This window comes from Nomia melanderi, chromosome 10 (assembly GCF_051020985.1).
Source record: "Nomia melanderi isolate GNS246 chromosome 10, iyNomMela1, whole genome shotgun sequence".
Taxonomy (NCBI): domain Eukaryota; kingdom Metazoa; phylum Arthropoda; class Insecta; order Hymenoptera; family Halictidae; genus Nomia; species Nomia melanderi.
Window position 1 is genome coordinate 14,727,489 of NC_135008.1, and position 23,132 is coordinate 14,750,620.

Below are 23,132 nucleotides of genomic sequence, written 5' to 3' on the forward strand. Positions count from 1 at the left end.
AAGCCTGGGAGGATTGTCGAATTTTGGGATTGGTTTACGGGGCTGGTAGGACCTGTTGGTAAATTCCACCCTGTCGACGCTTGAAGTTGCCGCGATACGGTGAAATAGAAGTTACGAAAACTCTTTCCAATGAAATTATTTGCAATTAGTTGTAGTTAACGCGTGGACGCATTGACGTAACGATTAAAACTTGACGGTAAATCCTTTATGTGTATGTAGATTTGAATCGTACAAATGTTAATTATAATTGAGACAATGGCAACTTAACGGATTACAACATTTTTATTATTTGCCATTATTATTTGCAATGTCTTCGTCGTCGTATCAAGTATATTTGTGTTACTGGTATTGATTACTAAATAACTAAGGTCTTTAGGAAATCGTATTGCATTACAAGGCACTGATTAAACAGAAATTTATTTCTATCGCACAAGTTTTATCTGGATTGCGAATATTTCCATAAATTCAGACTTGTACAGTCTAATTTAACGAAATTGAAATGAAATAAAATTTTATTTCCCTCGCAAATGGTTTCTATAAAGCAAATACAAAACGAAACGACATTTAATTTTACTGCTTTATACATTTTGCAACTTTCCTGCGAAATTTTTAATCGTTCTGTATTTACCTACAAGGTTTTGTAACATAGTATCGTCGTGTAATTAGGAATGAGTAAATAAACTACATTTAACTGCTGATACAAAAGTTGAGAATATTTTCACACAACTCTATTAAGAGTACTACTATTTTATATTTCGTTTTGTTCATCAAAAGTAGGAATCAAGAACAAATTCGTATTTTAACTCGCGTAATCAGCAGTAACGACAAACAAATTTCGTCTCTATCCGAATCATTTCGTTAAAATTAAAATCACTCCGTCGGCCCGGTGAACAACGTCGGAACGAGGACAAAGACCTTTCTCAGTCGTTTCGTACTGTGATGTCCCATGAAACTTAACGAGTCGCATCCTAGAATGTTTCCTTATTATTATAATTGCTGTGCCCTTGGCTGTACCATCATTATCTAATTTTCCATCTTTGTTCATAGCTCGCTAGCATCGATCTTGACCCGGTGATTTACTTAATTAATTAAACGAAGCAGCGTGCACTGACACGTAGGTCGCTCGTTTCACCGAACTTAATTAAATTCTATAATCATAGTGTTTTTCTAGTGAATTTATCGTCAAATAATTCTTCGTTTAATAGAAACTTCTTTATACTCCATACTTTTTCTGAGTATTCATATAATTTGATTAGTTTTAATACAATTTAATACAATTGTAGATTTCCCTTATTCTAGAAGAAGCATTTTTGCATTTCTCATATACGATTTTAGTGAGTAATTGTCGTAAGCTAATAGTGATTAATTATATTGACAGACTCTTACCTTTTCGATCAAAGTTATTAAAATACAGAAATGCTAACGTGGAAATGGATCGAGAAAGGGGAAAAGATTGATTGTACGAAGCTTGTATACGAAAATTATATGAAGCTTGTATACGAAGACTCTTTCAACACTCAGGAGATTTTGGAGTGTGAGTGAGATAAAGCATGTCAGGGCTTAGTATTTTATCTCCAAGTGGATGAATCATCTCTGATGATGTAAGAGTTTGGAAGACGCAGGGTAATTGTAATGCAGATGCTCCGAGACAAACATTTTAACCCTTGTCCTATGATTTCTTTCACAATTGTGTTTGCTACAACTATTTTATCGTTAATAATTGTCTAGGAAAAAAGTAGAATATCTATGTTTACCCTACGTGTACATTTACTGTAATGATTAACTGTTGATAGTAGAAAAATGGTATTTAATTTCAATTCATACAAATATAATGTCATTTACATTTGCTAATCTCTATTTGAAATTTTTACCAGGAGTCTGATACGATATTATGAAACGAGGGGTTAACGAAGAATGAAGGATCTCCTGCTTTCCTTGCAAACCAAATGTTGTTTACTCTGTGGAATATCTGAACATACAAATGTTGTCTACTCTTTGGAATATCTGAACATACAAATGTTGTCTACTCTTTGGAATATCTGAACATACTTAACAGATTTTAGTCATGTTGCCGAAACGCTACTTCCTTTTCGACTTCTACGACATTTGGATATATTGTAGAAATCAACATTTTAATACAAGAACTACCAGTAGTTAAACTGATCTTTAGAAATTGTTTTGTAAAATATAATTATTAAAATTTCAATTGATTTATATTTCAGTTTGCGTATTACTATATCAATTTCTTTAATAATTTCTTAAAAAAATACCTGTACCTTTTCAATAATTGTAATAGAACAAATCAGGAATGGGTTATTTTTTACCTACCTGGTACTTCTAGTGTTAAACAACTTTTTCCTGTATACGTAACTGATGATTAAACTTAGTATCTGAGATATAAATATAAGATGACACAAACATAACTAATGCAAGGTTGTAGTGGTTATCGTCAATGAACCATTCAGTAAATAGCGATATCGATTTCACTGTCTATAGGGTGTCCTACGAAAAACCGGTTATTCCAGCTTCGGTCGTCTAAGACTTTGTATTCACACTGAAAGACACGAATTCAAAATTTTTTATCCTCGAAAAACTAACTACGTCAATACCAGTCTCTGATGCCGAAATTAACTTGTTAATTGTGGAATTTAGTTTAAAAAATCTCTCGCTCTGCGCGTAATAAAATCAAGGAATGAAATGTGTATACGTTACACGCAGGACGAATGCACCTAGGGTATATTTTAATGAAAAATCAAAGCAAAACAAAGAAAAATTACATGTTTATTTGAAAAGATAAATAATTCATCGTTGAAAGAATTAGTACATTTCAAGCTTTAAGATGACGTGTATACTCGTCACATGCAGTTAACTGGTTAAATTCATTTCTGTATCTAAAAAACTGACTTTACACGGGACATCCAATAATTACTGAGCTCCTTATCGCTATTGTATCATTTGGCATTTTATAGTCATCGACGTTGGCTCTTACACCGAAGTCCGTTGTATTAACCAGAGTTCTAAGTACATATAAGCTTAATTCGAAGTATCGTGTCGAAAGTTTTTTATTACTCTCTCTTAAATTAATCCACCGCCTATATGTAGAGAAAACAGCAATTTAAAACGTTGGTTTCGAATAAAATGTTAAGATTGGAGAGAAACTAGTGTTTCATCATCTTTGGCTAAAATGCATGTTTTCTAAATGTAACACTTATTTCTATAAAAATACGTAAGCAAATCAAAACTCTTCGAACACAGTCATAATCACTCAATATGTTACGAAATGTGGCGGACAAATAACAAGGCTGTTGCTAAGAAACTTCGCTTTTGGCAAATATTTATAAAACTACTTATCTTCTTCAAAATAGTTACCATTGGAAGTTATGCACCGTTCGAAGCGATGCTATTACTCTTTAATACACACCTGGAAATCGTTTAACTTGTTAACTGTGGAATTGTGTTTAAAAAATCTCTCATTTGGTGCGTAATAAAATCAAAAAATTAAGTGTATACTAAAGCAAAATAAAGAAAAATTATACTGAAAATTTATCTGAAAAAACAAAGAATTCATCGTTGAAAGACTTAGTATCATTTCAAGCTTTAAGATGACGTGTGTACTCGTTAAATGCAGTTAACTGGTTAATTTAATTAATTAATTTATTCCAACCAGTCTACTCTGCTCTGCGACTCCAGAAGAATGCAGCTGTCCCTCCATTTACGCGGAGTGTTCGTCCCACGTGGATTTGTTTTACGCGAATGAAAATCTTATAAATAGAAGCCTGTCAGTACAAAATAAAACAAAATATTACAAAGAAAATCTGGTATAAGTTTTAAAAATACATATTTATTTTACATAGTTTAACAAAAAAGAAATAATAACGGCGTCGGAAAACAAAAGCAAATTTCATTCAGCATCACTAAATGGATCGCGTAAATTGATATCGCCTTCAAACAATACTACCTAAACATTGTTCTAATTTACCGCGTAAAAAAGAGACTCGCGCAAATGTAGGGACGAGTGCATTCCCCTTCAACAATTGGAGCTAAATATTTCATTGAGGCCACAGTTTGGGGCTCTTCAATCCGCATTCCCCTAATCATCGGCTGAAAAGGAGACCCATTTGAGTCTGTCGACCGATCAAACTCCGCCCGCGCTCGGTGTCGACGACCGTCTCCGGCCGTCAGGGTCGAGCATAGGAGTATAAACTTGTCTGTGACGTCATTAGAAGATAAGAGGATTGTTATCGAGGGGAGCCGGCACGCGAGATGATTCGTTACAACACTTCTGTCTGGTTACTTGCGGCCGTCTCGTCGCAACGCGTGCATCGCCGCTGCGAGGTTATCGATAAATACACCGCATTATCGTCGCTGATTGCACACGCGTTCAGATCCTACCCACCAGTCAGTGAATTTCGTTCTCAACACATTCATCTAAATTGGTCCTAATTTTCACCAGAACCATCAACGAACAAACCTCTTCTCCAAACTGTCGAGGATCATTCCTGCGGAACCAATCCGAACATCCAATAGTGAAACATCCACACGGTTCTCAAGAAGTTCGTCTACAGCTGGAAGTAAGTCCTCACTTTTAGAGCAAGACTGTAGAGAGCATAAAAGTTTCCTGCTGTTTTTCATCGAGTAATTACAATACGATATCTGTGTCAGCCGTTGCGCAAGTCCAAAGAAAAAGATCATCCTAGCTTCGCTCGACCGTCGGAGAAGAGTACATACCTACCTTGAACACTCGTGCAGCCAGTCAACTGGTGTCATTGTTCCCGACAGTCCGTCGGAACACGCTGTCTTGTCCGGTTGTTGCGCGTTGCCCGCAGCGACATTATTTTTCTGGTAAATCAACTCGGGACGCTGCGTCGGTATGAAGTCCCATAAGGGCCGTGAGCAGAGTATCGATTTTATCGAGAACGATCTGATACCGGAGATGGTGCATGATCGCCGGTTCTGCGAGCCGGGTTCGCGGGAGTTCGTCGAGTTCGACTCGGCAACCGTGCGGCTCGTCGAGCTGAGCCACACCAGTGAAATCTACCGCGTGGAGACTGTCATTCGGTTCTCCGGCGAGCCGACTAACTTCCCCTTGTTAGTGAAACTGTTTCCGGAGGAGGGGGAGGAGGAAGAGGAGGAGCGGTCCCGTACGTCGTTCGCCGCGTACCAAAACGAAGAAATGTTTTACGCGAAGATGACAAGCAAGTACGGCGACGATCTCGCGCCGAAGTGTTATCTGGCTGATTTAGGGCGTTACGGGAGACCGGTGTTCGTGCTGGAGGATCTTGAGGCGGTCGGATACTCGCAGGCGGACGGTGAATTGGACGAGGATCACTTGAAATTGTGCGTGGAGGTTCTGGGAAAGTTCCACGGTAGAGGTCTCAGATTGAAGGCCACGGAGCCACCGGTCTTCAGGGAGTTCGAGGCGAAGCTGCTTGAAATTACTCTCACCGAGGAATCAATGAAGCATTACGAGAAAAAATCTTCCAGGTGACTTGTTACTTTCCTCTTACTTTCGTATAATTATTTTTGATTTTGGATAACGCGTACACTCGTCGAACTCAATTAACTGGTTGAATATTTCCTATGGAGTAGGTAATCGATCGATACGAAAATTGTACCGTAAATTAACTACTTTTGGACTCTCGTTGATCAAGCGCTGATAAAATCCTCTGTACCACGCTCTCTATAAGTGCTATAGAGAGCCTCTATATCAGCTGGCCGTTCTTATCGCACCGTTCCTCTTTTTTCAAAATTTATTCCCCACTCATCCGCTTCTTACTCGCTTGGTCAAACATTACCATATAAGGCAATGTCATTCCGAATTCTCTGTATTATCGACTAATTGCTTTGCTTAACAATGCTTCCATAAAATTAAATACAAACTCACTCAAACTTATATATCATTAAGTGTATCATACACACAATAATGGCAAGAAACACAGATGGTGTTTATGTGTATAAATATTATATACGGTGTTCCTGATTCGATGATACATACGAAAAGGGACAGGCAGGCGTTTGTTTTAAATGAAGAAAATAAATTGAAAAAAAATTACATTTTTACACGTGTATAGTACATACAACTTAATTGTGATTGACGTGTCATAAAACTTCTTATACGATACAATAATCAACGTGTTCGTTAAGCGTATAAGCCCTCCTGGGCCCAGCAGCTTTGCAAACTGTTACAAACAGTATTTTCACTCCTATACAACGCTGTAGTTGACAGATTACAACTTTGTACATTGATTGCGGACAATTAAAAATTTAATTTTGTTTATAACAGTCATGTCACCGACCGAATGATGAAATTGATTAATCTACTTTCTTCAAAATCGGGTATTTTTACATCAAGGTGCTTTAAAAATTTCATTCGTCTTATTAATGTATAAATGATATATAATATTTTATATTTTATATCATGTTACTGAATTATGCACGGTTCACTTTGATCTGTTACCTTCTTTCCTGTTTCCGTAAGCTTTATAATTCTATCTTTATAAAATTTCTTGACTAAGTATTGCGAGCAGAGCATAAAACAAACCTATAAGACAACCTAATATTTTCTTGAAAAGAATTTGCTATATTCTGGTGAAAACATGATAAAGTTTGTATTTCGAATGTACAATTTTTGAAAGTTTTTACATTGATTTGGGCTTCGAAACTAAAGAAATCCATTTCTAAATTATATGTCTAGGCAAACAAATTAATGTGATACACATATTAGTTGCTAATATCAGGATTAATTCAGTAGCGTTCTACAATGTCAAACGTTACATTTGCTTCGCGGGGTAACGTGCACAACGTAAAATATATACTGCGAGCATTGGAAAATTATGGTAATCGTTATGTTACAATTATTTCGTCATTCGCTGACTCTAGTGGTGCCGTTTCGAATTTCGTATCAGTAATTTCGACGTTATTGATGTCAATACCGATGGTATTGCGAGCGCCGCGCGGGCGGAATAATCGGCACACAATCGTGACGGACAGAATCCAAAATTGATTGGGTTTCGGGTATCAACAGATTGACGAGGATCAATTTATTACGAGTTTTGTTAGGAAATCTGTACACACATAGTCGGCTGCAGCTCCTCGACAGTCAATATATAGTGCAATATTTATCCTTGTGACAACGCCGTGAAATATAGACACTACCTGGAAATCCACTGAAATCGATTCCCTGATTAAACTGTTAACGGATTATCGACGAAGATCAGGCTTTCATGCTTTTAAGTACAAGTGTAGTCCGTAATGTATATGATGTACACTGCCGGTCAAAAGTTTGAGACCACTTGATGTGTAACATCACAAATTAAAAATTATATATTTCATAAATATGTAAATTAATATAATAAACATTATATATTTTTATATTTGACTAATACACATATGTCCATGCTCCTTTGTCATACACAAAAATTCTCCAATAAAAGTTGTTTCTGAAAACTGGTACTTCTTTTAACCGATGTATCGATCCCGAACTTTTGACCGACAGTGTATACAATGAGTTCGGTTAGGCGACACAACCAAACAAGAGATTATTCTATATCTATATAAAATTCAACCGAGAATGGAGAATAATTTTTGTTTATAAAATTTTTTGTTTGTGAGATACAATAAACCAATATAAAAATTTATGTTTTTAGTATGTAAGCTTTCTCAGTTAGGATAAATAATTCAACTATTTCCGTTGCTATTCATTATGAAAATGGAAAAATAAGTAAAGTCTATGATTAAGTTTCTGTGATTTCTGATCGTGAGAAATAAAAAAACCGAAGCCAATTTTCTTCATATTAGTGTTTGATTCTTATTGTTCTGTGATTTAAATTTAAATTGAAGTATTGTGAAAATAATAAAATAACAATATTGAATCACGGTACTTTCTTCATTGTTCGATGTAGATAGTATTTGTTGAGTTCAATCACCAGGCTTATCATCTTCAGATTATTTTTGTGGGGAGCTTTGATATCTATCCCTTACAATAAAATTCTTATAACAGCAGATAACAGGAAAGAACGAATTCAGAGTGTGTGTTGCATAAGGTGTATATAAATTGTCTGTAAAGAGCACTATAGCATGATTCTACACCTTTAGATCGGTGAAGATTTGAAAATTGACCTTGATCTTGAAATTCAAAAACAAATTTTTATTTTATTGCAATGCATTCTACAAATTATGAGAAAAAGGGTCTCAAAGGAACCAGGGATCGGAACTAAACCGTTTTCTAGAAAAAAGATGCTAAAGTTCAATACATTCTAGAGATCATTATATACATAATATGCTTATATTTTGAAGTCAAGGGTAGTGAGAATTAAGTACAGGTGTTATTATAGCAGATGCATACCGTAAAATTACTATTACGCATCTCTATTTTCTGTTAATTTATTCCTTTACTTCCTTCTTTATCCTTTGCTGTTTAATTTACATTTCTTACGGAACACGGAATAATCCTCGGCTACAAACATCTAAGTAGCGATACGTTGTGATTGCGAAGAGTATATCATAAACGTTGACTACCTGGTTATTTATTCCGCGATTACAGTCGCTGACCGCGGATTATTCCGCTTCATGATGTGATGTAAAACTTATTTTTTAGTGTACTAATTTACAATATTCATTCGTGTTTCACAATACAAACATCACACTATAAAAGGAAATCACACGACCTTTTAACCCCTTGCCGTATTATTTACTTTTGCTACTAAGTTCGTGTAAAATGTTTCTATCAGCAGTTTAGAAGAAACGCAAAGAAATTGTCCTCCGCTTTAAGTACAAATTTACTTTCAAGATAATATATTGCTAACGGCAAAATAGTTTTTTGGTTTGATTCATGTGCATTGAACAACATTGATGTTTATTAAACTAATCCCGAAATTTTCATCGCGAGTCCTACTCGTCATTGTATGGCAAGGGGTTAACGAACCGAATAAAATGAGATAAAGTCAAATAAAATATTCTTACCGCAATTGCAGACTAATTGACATCGTCGAAGGAATGCCGGATCCGACGTTAGCCGAGAAGGTGAAGCTGAAGTTGATTAAGAGCCCGATGGAGACGGTGAAGAGTATTGCGTCGGAGGTGAATGAGCTTGCCACGATCTGCCACGGTCATTTTTCACACGATAACCTACTGTTCAAATACCAGAACGGGAAACCGATCGACGTGAAGGTGATCGACTGGCAAACAATGAGGTACTGTTCACCGGCCGTCGATCTCGGGCCCATTCTACTGTATAATATGAGGTTCGAGAACGGCCCGTCTGAACTTGAAGCGATGTTGACGATGTACGTGGACACCGTCAAGTCTGAGTATCCCGAGATAGCCAGTGAAGGATTGAAGAAGGACATCGTCGACAAGCTTCTGTTCGCGTGTCTTATCTTATCCTTCCAGGAACACATAAGCGACGACGAGCTCACGCGGATTATTCAACAAGCGGAACGATTAAACATCTTCGATTGAATGTCCCATTAAACCTAGCGCTGGCAAGGTATTCCTCGAAACTTGAACTACTAGAGTCCACTGTGAAACAGAGTATACACGTGACTCTCGATTTACGCGGTAAATTAGAACACTATTTACGCGGTAGTTTTTACGTAATCTGAAGTTAACAACACCGAATGAAGTGTACTTTTGTTTCCTGAAATGTTATTATTTATTTCGTTTACATATATGAAATAAATATGTATTTTTGAATCTTATACTAGTTTTCCTTTCGAATATTTTGTTTACTCTTGTATCGACAGACTCCATTTACGCGATTTTTATTCGCGTAAAAGGAATCCACGCGAAACGGATTTTTGCGTAAATCGAGGGTTAAGTGTATGCTGAAGAACATCGTATCTTAAATGATAAATAGTGATAATAAAATTTCAAATTTATTAATATTTCTTAATACGTTGAATGCCAAGAGGATCACCGGTGACCCCCAAATCGAATTACTATAGTTCATTCAATTAAACGATGATTATTTAGAAACATTTCTATATTATAAATAATGCTACGTATAATAATAATACTGCAATCCAATCAAATGATTAAATATTATGTTTTTCCATTTCGTGTATTTTGTTTTATGAAATCGCGTGGCATTCAACGTGTTAATTAATATATATTAAATGGATATTTAATCTATGTGAAGACTATTACTGAAACAAAAGCTAGTGGCGAACATGTTAACGTTATTGTCTTCAGACTGACATCTTCCCCTGCTATTCACTATGATTCGTGAACTTGCATACTACAGTAATGTATGTCTCTTCTCGGTGAAGTTACTATATGTTACTTCGCTGTCATGTGTTGCTCCGGATTCCTGCACGTGTGTACTTGTTAATATAATATTTGGCACATGCAGCACTCGAATATGTATGTACAATTTAATGCTTGTATAAGTGACTTAGAATAACAATGGTTGAACTACTGTTTCTGAGTTTTCAAGGAAGAAAAGTTTTTGTGAAATGTTCATGGATAAATGAAATACTAATATTATAATCATAATTACTAATATTAATAGTGATTAACAATCAATATTATTAATAAGATTGTAATATTAGTATTTAATTAATCCAAGAATATTTCAGAATTCGGAATTAGAAGTTGGACCAGTGTTATTCTAAACCACTCATATGAGCAATTAAAATGTTTTCGGTTGTTCTAAACCGGCGGTATGGCAAAATTTTGTATAAACTGTTTATTTTGAAAACATAAATCGACATAAAAATATTCAGAAAAGGGCATTCGGCGCAATTTCATTAAATTTGGTTGAAAACAATAAATTGCGTAAATGAAAACGTGGAAATGGATAAACTTTCGCAGCGGTTGAATTAAAACATGTACGCTAGCGTTGAAATAGTTGCTAACACGTTTTGTGCAGACGGAAATAAGCGAAACTTTGTAGGCTTGAAGAATAAACTATTTCATTAAAAATGCTAGATACATATCTATGTATTTAATTGAGATTAATTAAAAATTATCTTCGTAATTCTAAGAGTTATCTTGGTATACGACCGATATACAAACAAATTGTTTTAACAAAAGTTGTGTAGTTTCCAATATGTAGAAACAAAATGCATTATCAAACAGAAACTTTTAAAAAATATGTGAAAAAATCACATTGATAGAAAATACAACAACTATAAGTATAACAAAAAACATTCCATTTTTTATTGAAAAATAGTGATATAGGTATACATGTATAATTACCTCATTAGAAACTATTTAATTTTCATTAAAAAGGTTGTTCTATTTATAGTAGCTTCTGATATAGCTTTTAAGGTGTTGAACTTTAAAGTATTGTTTTGACCCTTCCAATTGTATTATCGCAATGAAAAGATATGCATTTTTTATTTTTGATTATTCTTCAAATCTACATAATTTTATTTAAATGCAAGTCGAACAACTTGATATCCAGAATAAGAAAATATTTAAGATACTCAAGTGGCGTGTTTTAATAACTAATATTTAAACTGAAATATTTGTATAAATTTTCGTTTTATTATAGCAATTTGTTTTTTCATTCTCATCAGATGGTAAATACAAGCAACAGTGTGTTATAAATTTATATTGCACGATTATTTTGATAAATAATGTTATGAGACTGAGAATAAATCCTTCTGTTAAAAATCATTCTATTTGATGGCTTTTGTCAACTAATACATAATACCAATAGAATCGATGTGTAATTTTTAAAGAAATAATTTAACGTAAGACATATTAAAGTAGTTTAATTGTAAGATAACGTTTACGACATAAACATCCTATAAATTATCCATCACATTTTACGTTGTTACACATAATATTCATAAATAAAGAATACTTGATAAAGTTCTGTGAAATATTACGTCTCGTTGTGCTAGACACGAAGATGAATTGTAGAAGAACTATCCAACAGATTTATGACGACACCGGAGGAAAGCTTGGTCTGTTTTTTATTCCATTCGCGCTAAAACTAACGCAAACACTTAAATTACATTCACTCTTACTGGAGTATAAGAAGGAGGGAATATTAAATACTAAGACTAAAGTAAAGAATATTCAGATTTAAAAGCGAGACTTATATTTACTTTAACCTACATTTTTCCTAGAAACTACAAACTTTATGCCTTTATATTTATCCCTTTAAATATGCATTCTACATATCTGAAGTTACTGACAAAAATTCTGTTTTTGCGGCTCGAATAAGCTCAAGAAAATATTGAAAATTAAATTTCAACAAATTACAGTGTCCAACAAATTTGAACATTTTTGCGATCTGTAATGTCCACTGGGTGATCCTTACAGAGCTTTTTGTACCAAACACAAATTTGAAAACGAAATTGCTTGATCACTGTCAGTTTTCGAAAAATATGGGTTTTTGTGAAAACGGTTGATTTTGAAAAGAAACAAGTATTACATGAAAACTAAAAGCGATAGGCAGTTCAAATTTGTTGTAAAAAAATAGAGGAGAGTTGCTCGAATATGTAACTATAAAAATTTTGAATATTTCGTGTCATTAAATACTTGTGAATGATGGCTAAATTTTAAAAAAGGGTAAATGCGCGTACTTTGTCCTTCACAATAATTGTAAATAAAGAAAATCAAAATGGATCATTTCGAGTTATCTAGTAGTTTTAGTACGTCATACATTAAGTAATTACTTTCGTAAAATTATGACATATCTCGAAATGCCCAAAGTGCACTTCGTGATGACGGAATATGTCGTTACGACCATAGTACACTCCGTAGTGACGAATTATATCGTCAGACGCAACAAGGCGGGTTTCATGGTACGACGATATAAACATTTCGTTATAAGCGATGAAGGAGATTATCCTTTGCACTCGAGAGGTAACTCTCAGTCACCACATGGTTTATCACAACGAAATTATAATGTAAAGTTTGATATTTCAATGGCTCAAAATAATAGTTCTCTTATTTTTAAGTTCTCGAAAAAAAGAAGTTTTTGTGAAATGTTCTTGGATTAATACTACGTTTACAGAATTTTAAATTTGACGCACACTGAATTTTATAAACATTATTTGGTTAATGTTTACTTCGATTTTGTGAATTGAATGTGAATTTTAATTCTCTGTCTTTGAACCTCCAATTCCTAAAATCTAAATGAACAAATATCAATTTTTTTAAGACCGATAGAATACACTGTACAATAAACGTCCGTAATTCTAGTGTTAATTAAATATTAATATTACAATGTTATTCATGATATCAGTTATCGTAATGTTAGTATTTAATTAATCCAAGAACATTTCACAAAATCTTCTTTTATCAAGAACTCAGAAATAATGGATCACGATCTATTATTCTGAATCACTCATTTAATATTAAACTTTGTATAACGCATCGTTATGTAAATTATTGAAATAAAATTATGCGCGATTTTTCGATAAGTCAGTTTCCAAAAATGTTGTATATATTTCATCAGAAAATGTTGAATAATTCTGGTGAAAAATTTCCGAATACAGAAGGTTAAGTTACCAACGAACAGTTGGTCTTTCCACTAAGGAATCGGTCAAAGCATTCTGATCGTGGGTTACTCCATAGCAGCATCCACGGCCCATAGTGTTCCGGTCCATCAGATCACAGCTGTTACGACAGTGAACGCTATCGGCGTTTCACCGTGAAAGGTAACATTATTTTGCTTCGAATAATGCTGCAGATGAAAAATGCAGTTCGACCTCACTGTTTCGGACACGGATTTATGTACATACGTTACGTTACCGCGTACCACCGTTACCGCATTCGTTATACGGGATCAAATCTTCCGTTTCCTCCGTTTGCGTGTCAAGAATTTTCGGACGTATTCTGGACATGATCGAAGCTCGAATTTATTTTTCCAGAAATTGTATTGTGTATCTTTCTGGACAAGAATAAGGGCTGTTGCAAAAATGGGAACAAAGTTTATGTATTTGAGTTACACTGAGAAGATCCCGATAAATCGATTCGCCTGTTATCCTTCTTGTTCTATGCAATTTTTAAAAATATGATTGAACTATTAACTATAGTTAATAGTTAGGGGTAGTGCATAGAGCAATACATTTTCAAAGAAGATATAATATTACCTAGAGTACATATTTCTTTAATTTAATATTGAACAAAGGATTTACTACTAATACATTTCTATTTTTTTATTTTTTATAATAATACAGGTAGAAGAGTTTTTATTTAATAATATTTCATAAGCAGTTTTTACACGTTGAAATTTCAAATGATTGATCATTGTACTGACTTATGAAAACCAAGAGTTTTATTAATTTTGTTTTATTACAATGGTGTAGTTTTATTTTTTTTTGACGAGAATAAATTCCAGAAGAACCTTAATTATATTATTATCTGAGAGATATAAAATTCCGGTAAGCTCGTCAGACTGCTATTTCTATGCAACCATATTTTCCAGAAATGTTTGCTTTTAACATTCACCTCTAAAACGATGGTCATTATACGTGCAGTTTCAAACTTAATCACAGGAAAATAAATCACTTCAGATAAGTAGCGACCACAATTCAATCTCATCCACAATATGTAGATTCCACCTTAAATTTCTCTTCTTAAATTTTCAAGTTTTAACCCTTTGCACTCGAGAGGTGACTCTCAGTCACCATTTGATTTGATAGAACAAAATGATATTACAAAGTGTTATTACAAAGTGTTACATATAATACTGATAATTGATAGATATTACAAAGTGTTATATACAATATTAAGTTTTCTATAATGCATCAATTAGTGAAATATTTGTATAAAATAGATTTATTTCTTCATTCACGTGTTTCCTCATTAGTTGGTTTCAAATAATCGTCTACGTCTCATCAGAAAGTGTCGAATGTTTCTACTGAAAAGCTTCCGAATGCAAAGGGTTAAAAGTACCGAATTGTGTCAGTGTATAACAGATTTTCGGTTCTGAAATTGTAAATATTCACAAACAAAGATGTCAATTAAATAACACAAAATTTTAGAGAAGGGGTACCATTTTCGGAGAACAATCAGCTATCGATTATCCGCGACGAGCCGCAAACGTTCTACGCTGCACACTTTTTTGATCCAAGGTAAAAATCCCATTCTCCGTTTCTGGTAGTGATTATTCAACGGGTGGTTCTGTTTCTTCCGGCGAAAGAAGCTCTTGCCGGGGCGGCGGGGGATCAACGCGATCTCTCAGAGATCGAAATTGATCCCTCAGGCATAAACGGAACGCGGTCACCCGCGGGCAAGTCAAGCAATAGAGGACCGCCATCATGATCCCTATAATGACGATGAGAATGAACATGCGCCGGAAACCGCACTTGGATTTCACCACGGTTTTCAGAACCGGCTTGCACGAAGACAGAATGTTCTTCGAGGATGTCTGGCAGTCCATAATTTGCTGAGACTGTCTGCCATCAGTGCCATTGCATTGGCAGAGCGCTTTCATCACGGACAAACCCATTCGCAGTTTTAGAATTTTGACGGTTGCAGGATCGAACGGATCAGCCAAACGCAGTTACAGGCACCCGGATCTTGGTCGAGGATTGAAGTCGATCGTCAATCGTCCTTTGACACGTTAACGTTGGCGCTGTAATGTATGTGTTGAGTGGAACATGTATCTGGAAGCACTTTTGTTGCTGAAGAAGTAATGATTTCAGTGGAGAATGTTTCAGATAAAAATTTGTTGGTTAAAAGGGGGACATGGTTTGGTGTGATTGATCTTTTAATAGGAGAACGCGTAGAGGTCATGCGAATGTACTTTTACTATACTTACTGTAATATACTATAGTATATTTACTATAATTACTATATTATATTATACTACAGTTACTATACTTACTGTAATACAATAGACCATACTGTAGTTACTATACTTACTACAATGTACTGTACTATATTTACTACACTTACTATAATTCTCAATATAATATTGTATAAAAATGATAATTTTAATATATTTATTCTATAATTAAAAGTAATAACCTTTTCTAGTAAAAAATCATTGGTTTAAAGAGTATTTTATCTTCAATTATTTAAAATGACACAATTGTACCACTTTGAATAATAGTTAATTACAGATTTGATAGGAAGTACCTACATAGGCATATATCAAATCGGGTTCACAATGTATCTAGATGGGATGCCCGATTTAGATCCAATTTGTTTTTATTTACATGATCATTTGAAATTCATGGAATATTCTAACCTCGTCGATGGAGCTGGAGGAGAGATGCGATGAGATTAGAAACACGTCTGATATTTTGAAACGTGTGAGATAGACGATAATATTTTCACAGTACTAGAGATATTCTTCGGAATGTTTACAAAACAGCGATTATTTAAACATAATGAATTAATCATTAACATTTTATTAAATTTAAATTATGAAACACATTTCCTATGCTTTTCATTTGAATTTCAAATATACGCTCTCTGCATACAGAAATCATTCAGTAATATAAAAAATTTTATTTATTGTTATAATTAGAAACATATACTGCATACACATCGCGTACACATTTTATATTTTGTCAATATATTTTACAGAAATTCTTATTATTTATAAAACGTGCTGGCTATACGTTGTAGTTTATATTACGCGGCATATAGTATGAATAATATCAATACATCACTTGTCAAATTATTGTTGTACATTTTTTCATGCACTCGGGAACGATGCTTGATACGACAATTGCGATGGAGTGCTGTTACAGAATAAAATGCGAAAATATTTCGTTGTGTAAAGCTTTCGAACCCAACAAGATGCAGTCTGCTTATTATTAAATCCACGTCTCCTAAAAGACGTGACACAGTTAACTAACGCGTTTTGTTGCACGGCTTTAATTAATGGCTCGCGACAGCTTATAAATATTGCACATTTGTCGCTTGTTTTCGGAATTAAAATGATGCCCATTGTGTGAATAATCGTCGGTAATACCGTTGCTCTACTTATTCAACCACCATACAGACTAAGAGCCAACATCAGCGTCACAGAAACGCAGGAAAGGCTTCGTTTTGCTATGAAAAGGAATGACCTAATAATGCAATAATAATGTACTTCTCCCGAAATAATAAAGATTTACTGTAAAATATTGCTCCACATCTACAAAACTAATAGAAACTTTCAATTTACATATTATTAAAGGTAAATCATTAAATCATTATTTTTCAGTGTTTTACCAAAAGTAACAACTATAAAACATGAACAACATTTCGATACAATCGACTTCAAACAAAACAATTTGCTATCGTACCTTTTCAAGCGAATTAAATTATATTGTTACTATTATTAAATTAGCTTAGTATATAATAACAAAAATATAATAATATCAATATTATATTAATGTAATATATTTAAAAAATTGTAGAATGATCCTTAATTTATTTATTATTGTCCAAATATTAAATATTTATTATAAACTATAATATTCTATACATATGTCTATATTAATAATATTAATATTGTATTAATATTATAGTCTATAAGATTAATTTGAAGAGGTTAATATATATTAACTTATGTTCTTCGTGAATCGTTTCCTCTGGTGAAAGGGAAATGAAGATTTCATTAAATTTCATTTATTCATGCTATTGCATTCAAAATAGCCACTGCAACTGTGTGGAACCTTTAGTGTATAATGACATGTATAATATCCGCAGCCTAATAACCAGAGAGTATGGATATCCATTAGTGTTGTTTGATGTTGGAAAGTTACAAAGGGCGGTGGACGGGAGACAAGAGGTGCAGATTCTACTATTTGAAATCCAGGGAACCGTGTCTAGAGTGTATTGTATCATTTACAGTCGAGTTGTATGAAGACAGAATTTCTCGATTATGAACATAGTTGACGACTCCCTTACAGCTTATACCTCCAACGTTTGCCTAATTTCATTAAATGAACCAGGCATCTGCATCCAACTGATCGCGTATTCATCAATCACACATGACACTATCGCATCGACACGTGTGTAAATGTGCAAATACACTAATAAGTAATTTGCTACACTTTTTCTTGCGACTTGCAGAAGTATTTGTACTTCTATTTTATTTGATTTTATTACTAACACTAGTGAACTGAAGTTACTGCCAGCAATTTCAGATGCGTTTATACACGTCATAAGAGTTATTACCGTACAGGGAGAAGTAAAACTGATTAAATGATCAGAGTTTTTGTATAATTCTTCATTTTACGTTATGAATAAAGTATAGAGAATAATAATCGTAATAATAACATTCAGCATTGCTTAAGCTAACATAAACACTTCTCAAACATTTTTTACCTCGTTTCGTTTGTTATTGCAAGTAAACATTCGTTGAATGGGTTTTGCACCACCTTTCCCGCAATATAGTCTTCTTAACTTTAAAAAATATCCAATGTTTTGTCCAAAGTCCTTTTGCTTTGCAGACTAAATTAGGACGTTCAGCGTTGATTCTATTAATTGATCCGAAAGTGGCAGAAGATACTTTTTAAAATTTTAACTTAACACCTTTGCTACCAACGTTTGTTTCGGTGACGATCTACTCAATTATAATATTTTATTCAAGCCAACAGATCGCCTAAAGAATATATTGAACAAATTAAACTAAAACAAGTCAATGAGTTCCTAAATATAAAACCGTATCTTATAACTTTGAATAATGATATTTATAGGATTTATTTCAGTTCCTTTATGTAAAGTATGGAATTGCAACCATCACTAACATGTAACGCTGGTAACGTACGTGTTAAAATTATTTCCCAAGTCCAATTGTTCTTTCAATTGACTTTTCGACTTTACTTATAATGATTATAAAATACATGTTAAATTCAGTATTTGACAGATCAATTTTCGAAGCTAAATTGTATAAGATAATGTCGTTTTAATGAGATGATAAGTAACATCTAGATTATGTTGTGAAAAGAGAACTATGGTTAGTTTTGGAATCTACTGAAAATATCTAGCTAGGGAACAGGCATCTCCACCACATGACGTCCTTCTTCGACTCGAATATTTTTCATATGAATAATTTCACCATACGTTCTCAAACTTTGACGGTAATCGCATGCGTCACCTTATAAAGATCGCCTCGTATAAACTTTTTTTTTAATGCTATTTTTGTGTGCTATGAATTCTCCTATGGAGTTACGATCACATTTTGCGGAGACTGCTGTATAAATTTACTAACTTTATTTTTTGCATGATGCATCGATTGTGAATCAGTCTTCAGAATTTTATGATGAAATGGATGTAAACTTAAAGCAAAAATTCTTATTTTGAATATAGCAATGTAATATGTATAACTCTTATCTACTAAACATTATTATTATAAACTTTAGTTTTGGTATTGGATTACATTCTCAGAGATATTTTGCTTTTTTCTACGATTGGAGACTTTTAATTCAGTTACGTTCAGAGTCGTTTTCTGTCAACACAATGCAAACAATTTTTAATTTGAATATAGTCACGTATAATAATATATTATTCATAAATATATAATTGCGTTTCATAAAAAAATTAAAATTAATCTTACATTATATCCTTTATTCAAATATAATTACTGTAATTACGTATCAGCAAATAAAGGTATGAATATTAGTTACTAAAAGTAATTATATCACATACGTTTTCTCTCTTGAATTGGAGTATTTTAAAAATAGTCGAATAACAAGACAAAATCTTTCTCATTACCATGTACAAAAAATATTATATAAACGTTATTCATTATTATGTTCACATTTCATTTGTTTATTATTTTCTGCCTTTGAATTTATTGTATGTCGAATTATATACAATTCCATTTCAAACTTTACCAATCCGAATTAAATTTCAATTTTATATAAATTTTTGTATATTCTTAATATTTTTTTATGTCAATTGTGTAATGTAATTTCTGCAACTATGGCCAACAGTATGCTCGAGGTTTCTTCAAGGCTCTCGTTTAACGCGCATTACCCGAGAAACAGGAAAAACACTTAACCGATGGAAACCAACTGTTTCCGCGCGTGCTCCACTATTTTTACAGCCCGCTGTTTTGAAGTTCTTCACGAAAGCATGGCGAAAATAGTTTCGTTGAACTGCAGCTTGCTTAACAGCCATCGGTGTCTTCTCTTCTTTGGTTCTCCCGTCTTCGTTTTTCAACTTTCACGTTAAAATTATCCATGAAAAACGTACCATGAAGAACGAGCTTCTCAAAATCATTTCTACATGTTTACACGTCTGATAAAATGTAGTTTGTCTCAAATAAACTTTATTCAATTAACACATTCATTTTAATTGGATGATATTAATGTAATAAATTATATTCGACGAAGGAAAAATTTTAATTAGAATAAATTTCATTTTTAACAAAACCCACGTGGGTTGAAACAGGTCGATATAATCAAAGAAATGTTATCGATTACAAACATTAACTACATGTTTTGAACTTTGACGCATGTGTTGAATATTTCTTACAGTATCTGAATTATTTTCTTGTTAATAATTAAGTAATATTAACGTCGTGACATAATACCTCAAAATATAATAGAAGCTTACTATTTTAACTTATATTCTTTGGCTCATGCTTTAAAAAGGTGCTTAATACAGTTTTATATATGAAACTCGAGATCTCTATTTACCTCAATTTTACATCTGGATACATATATGTATATGTATATATATTCTACATTTAAATGTTTAACCTTTTCTCCGTGTAATATTTTAATAATAACCGTGTGCAGAGGTGTAATTGCGTCCCATACATCTTTAGTGCAAAATCTAAAGAAAAAATTTGGCTGCATAAATATTTACTACTACATTAAAATTCAGCGATTTCAATGAAATTTGTTCAAATGTTATGTGAAACATGTCAGAAATAACATTTCTGGAAAAACTTTGGTCTTCGTCAACTTTTTATTTACACTTTTATTAGCTAGGGATGCATTTGCACCCGATACACACATGGAGCTTAAGAAAGAGGAATGAATGTAAACAATGTGTCAGTAGTATTAAAATTGCTAAGCTGCTGTGCGCTTTTCTAAACAGTAGCGTTTCCGACAACAAATACTAAATACAGGAATCACATTCAATTAAATCTGTTCACGCGCTGCTTTATCAAATAACCACCACTTCTAAACGATTGTATACCTACCACATGTGAGTAAAATCAGAGCGGCGTTTCACAGACTTTACGTGTTTCGCGTCGTATATCGGATCAGCCGGCAAACCGTAACGAAAGCGCCGAAGCTCTCCAGGCTCGGCGTTGCATGCTTAATCAGACAACGACCGTGGACAGTGCTTTATACGTTCCTCCATCTGCGGATTTCCGCTTAATAAGCCCATCTGTATGCAGAAGTATATTATCTTAGGCTGCGCAAGCGCCCCGTGTTCGTCGCATTGTTACGTACCTCCATTTTTTTACTCGAATCTTGGTTGACCACAGCACGCTCGGTTAATCCTTACGATGCGTTCCACACGTATTCTCCTTGTCATTAACACGCTCGTTAGTAGAATCGAAATATGGAATATGTTCCTGAAAATTCATAATTTTAATTAAAAATCATAACTGTAAAAATACATGTATGTATATTTAATTAAAGTAAACATTACTGTTTAAATAATATTAAAATATTAAGATAATTATAATGTAATTTCAAACCTAGAGAGTAAGTCTGATTAGAATTATCCTATTATCGATTTGTTTGCGGTTGCTACAATTAATGAGGGAGGTACTAGTGTACCGTACCAGTTAAAATGACTGGTTTCGATTTGATTGTTTCGCAATTATTAATATTCTAAAAGCATTGAATATTCGAAATGATCTTGAAAATAAATAGTTTCACTTGAATACTATAATGAATATCTGAAGAAATTGAAAAAAATCTATTGTTACAATTTTTATAGGCATTAGGTATTAATCGTATTAAATGCTCAGCAGTTCTAGTGTTAAGAAGAATCATAAATAAAACTTCTTTCATTAGTTTAAAAAAGGCTTTTATTGCACGTTAAGGTGCATGTTAGTTTTATGGACAAACAACAAGGATTATACATTATATCAAGGTTAGCGATGTCGCGGTGTTCCATTTCACGTTAAATGGAAGTATTCGAGGTCAATGTTAGAAATGCAGAAGTGTAATATATACCTTCAGCACTTTGGTTTGACTTATAACAGTGTAGGTAACTACGGAAGACGTAAAATGACCTAGAGTACATCGTAACTTTATAATTAACTTACTACAGCTTGGTAATAACTGTCTGTTATGTCATAAAATATGCACTGACTTTGTAATGAAGATTTGATTTCTTGATGCGTCTGCGACGACTTTGTTTAGTTTATTAACCTTTTCAGATCTTTGTGTTAATTTTATACATTTTTCCAGCAGTAGATGAGGTTATTTTCATATTTGTCAAAAGTCTAAGATTTTTTAACTTTCTTCCTTTTAACGTGAAGTATGTATATTTATTATTGTTTATAGCAAAAGATACGACAAAATGGTGAAACAAATTTTTGTCACAAAAAGTCCTTCGTTTGTCGATTTGATGCACAAAATCTTTTACTAAATTCTTTCGTGGCTAATTCATTACTTTGCAATTGTTTCACGATAGTTATGCATTTATTATACAATCCTTTCAGAACATATCTAGACACGTACAGCTTTGAATGTCAAACATCACTCACATAGCAGTAAAACGATGACATAGCGATTTAAAATTGCTATAATTTCACGAGAAAACGTCGTACAAAATAATTTAGGACGTCATTCAAAAGGAGAAACTTCAGTTTACAAGATTATGATAAATACGACCAAGAAAACAATGTTTCAGAGTTTTTGTAGACATTTAAATACACCACATTTTTGAAAATAAATATCTTTACTGTTTCGTCTGATATGTAATATTTAATTTTCGATTTTTGTACGACTTTTTTTACAAAGCTCCAACAATTTGAACAATCGACGATTATTCATCCAGGGTCCAAATACTCTTGTCCAGAAGTGTAAATACATAGTGCACGCTCCAACAAATATAAAAGCCCTGTACGCTTAGTACATCATTTCCCTGTAAAGCCTGTTCCTTTCGCAATTGCGTTTCTCGAATAATTTTCTTTACACATTATAAATATGCTATAAATATATGAATTTTTCAAAATTTTATCGCAAAAAAAAAACGATGCAATTTTTAGAAACAGCAGAGCACAGAAAGATTATATTCAGTACAGA

The 23,132-nt window shown here is 33.3% G+C and overlaps 1 protein-coding gene across 1 annotated transcript; it reads left to right on the forward strand.

Moving 5' to 3' along the window:
* The first annotated feature begins 4,272 nt into the window (after positions 1–4,272).
* LOC116428779 (uncharacterized) lies at positions 4,273–11,627 on the forward strand. The gene is made up of 3 exons (XM_031980869.2): positions 4,273–4,571; positions 4,663–5,484; positions 8,973–11,627. Exons 2-3 carry the CDS (start codon positions 4,871–4,873, stop codon positions 9,457–9,459), a joined length of 1,101 nt encoding a protein of 366 aa, XP_031836729.2. The 5' UTR covers positions 4,273–4,571; positions 4,663–4,870; the 3' UTR covers positions 9,460–11,627.
* Positions 11,628–23,132: the final 11,505 nt, after the last annotated feature.

Coding starts and splice junctions, on each gene's coding strand:
- LOC116428779 (XM_031980869.2), top strand. CDS start 4,871: ATGAAGTCCCATAAGGGCCGTGAGCAGAGTATCGATTTTATCGAGAAC. Junction 5,485..8,972: donor TACGAGAAAAAATCTTCCAG/GTGACTTGTTAC, acceptor CCGCAATTGCAG/ACTAATTGACATCGTCGAAG.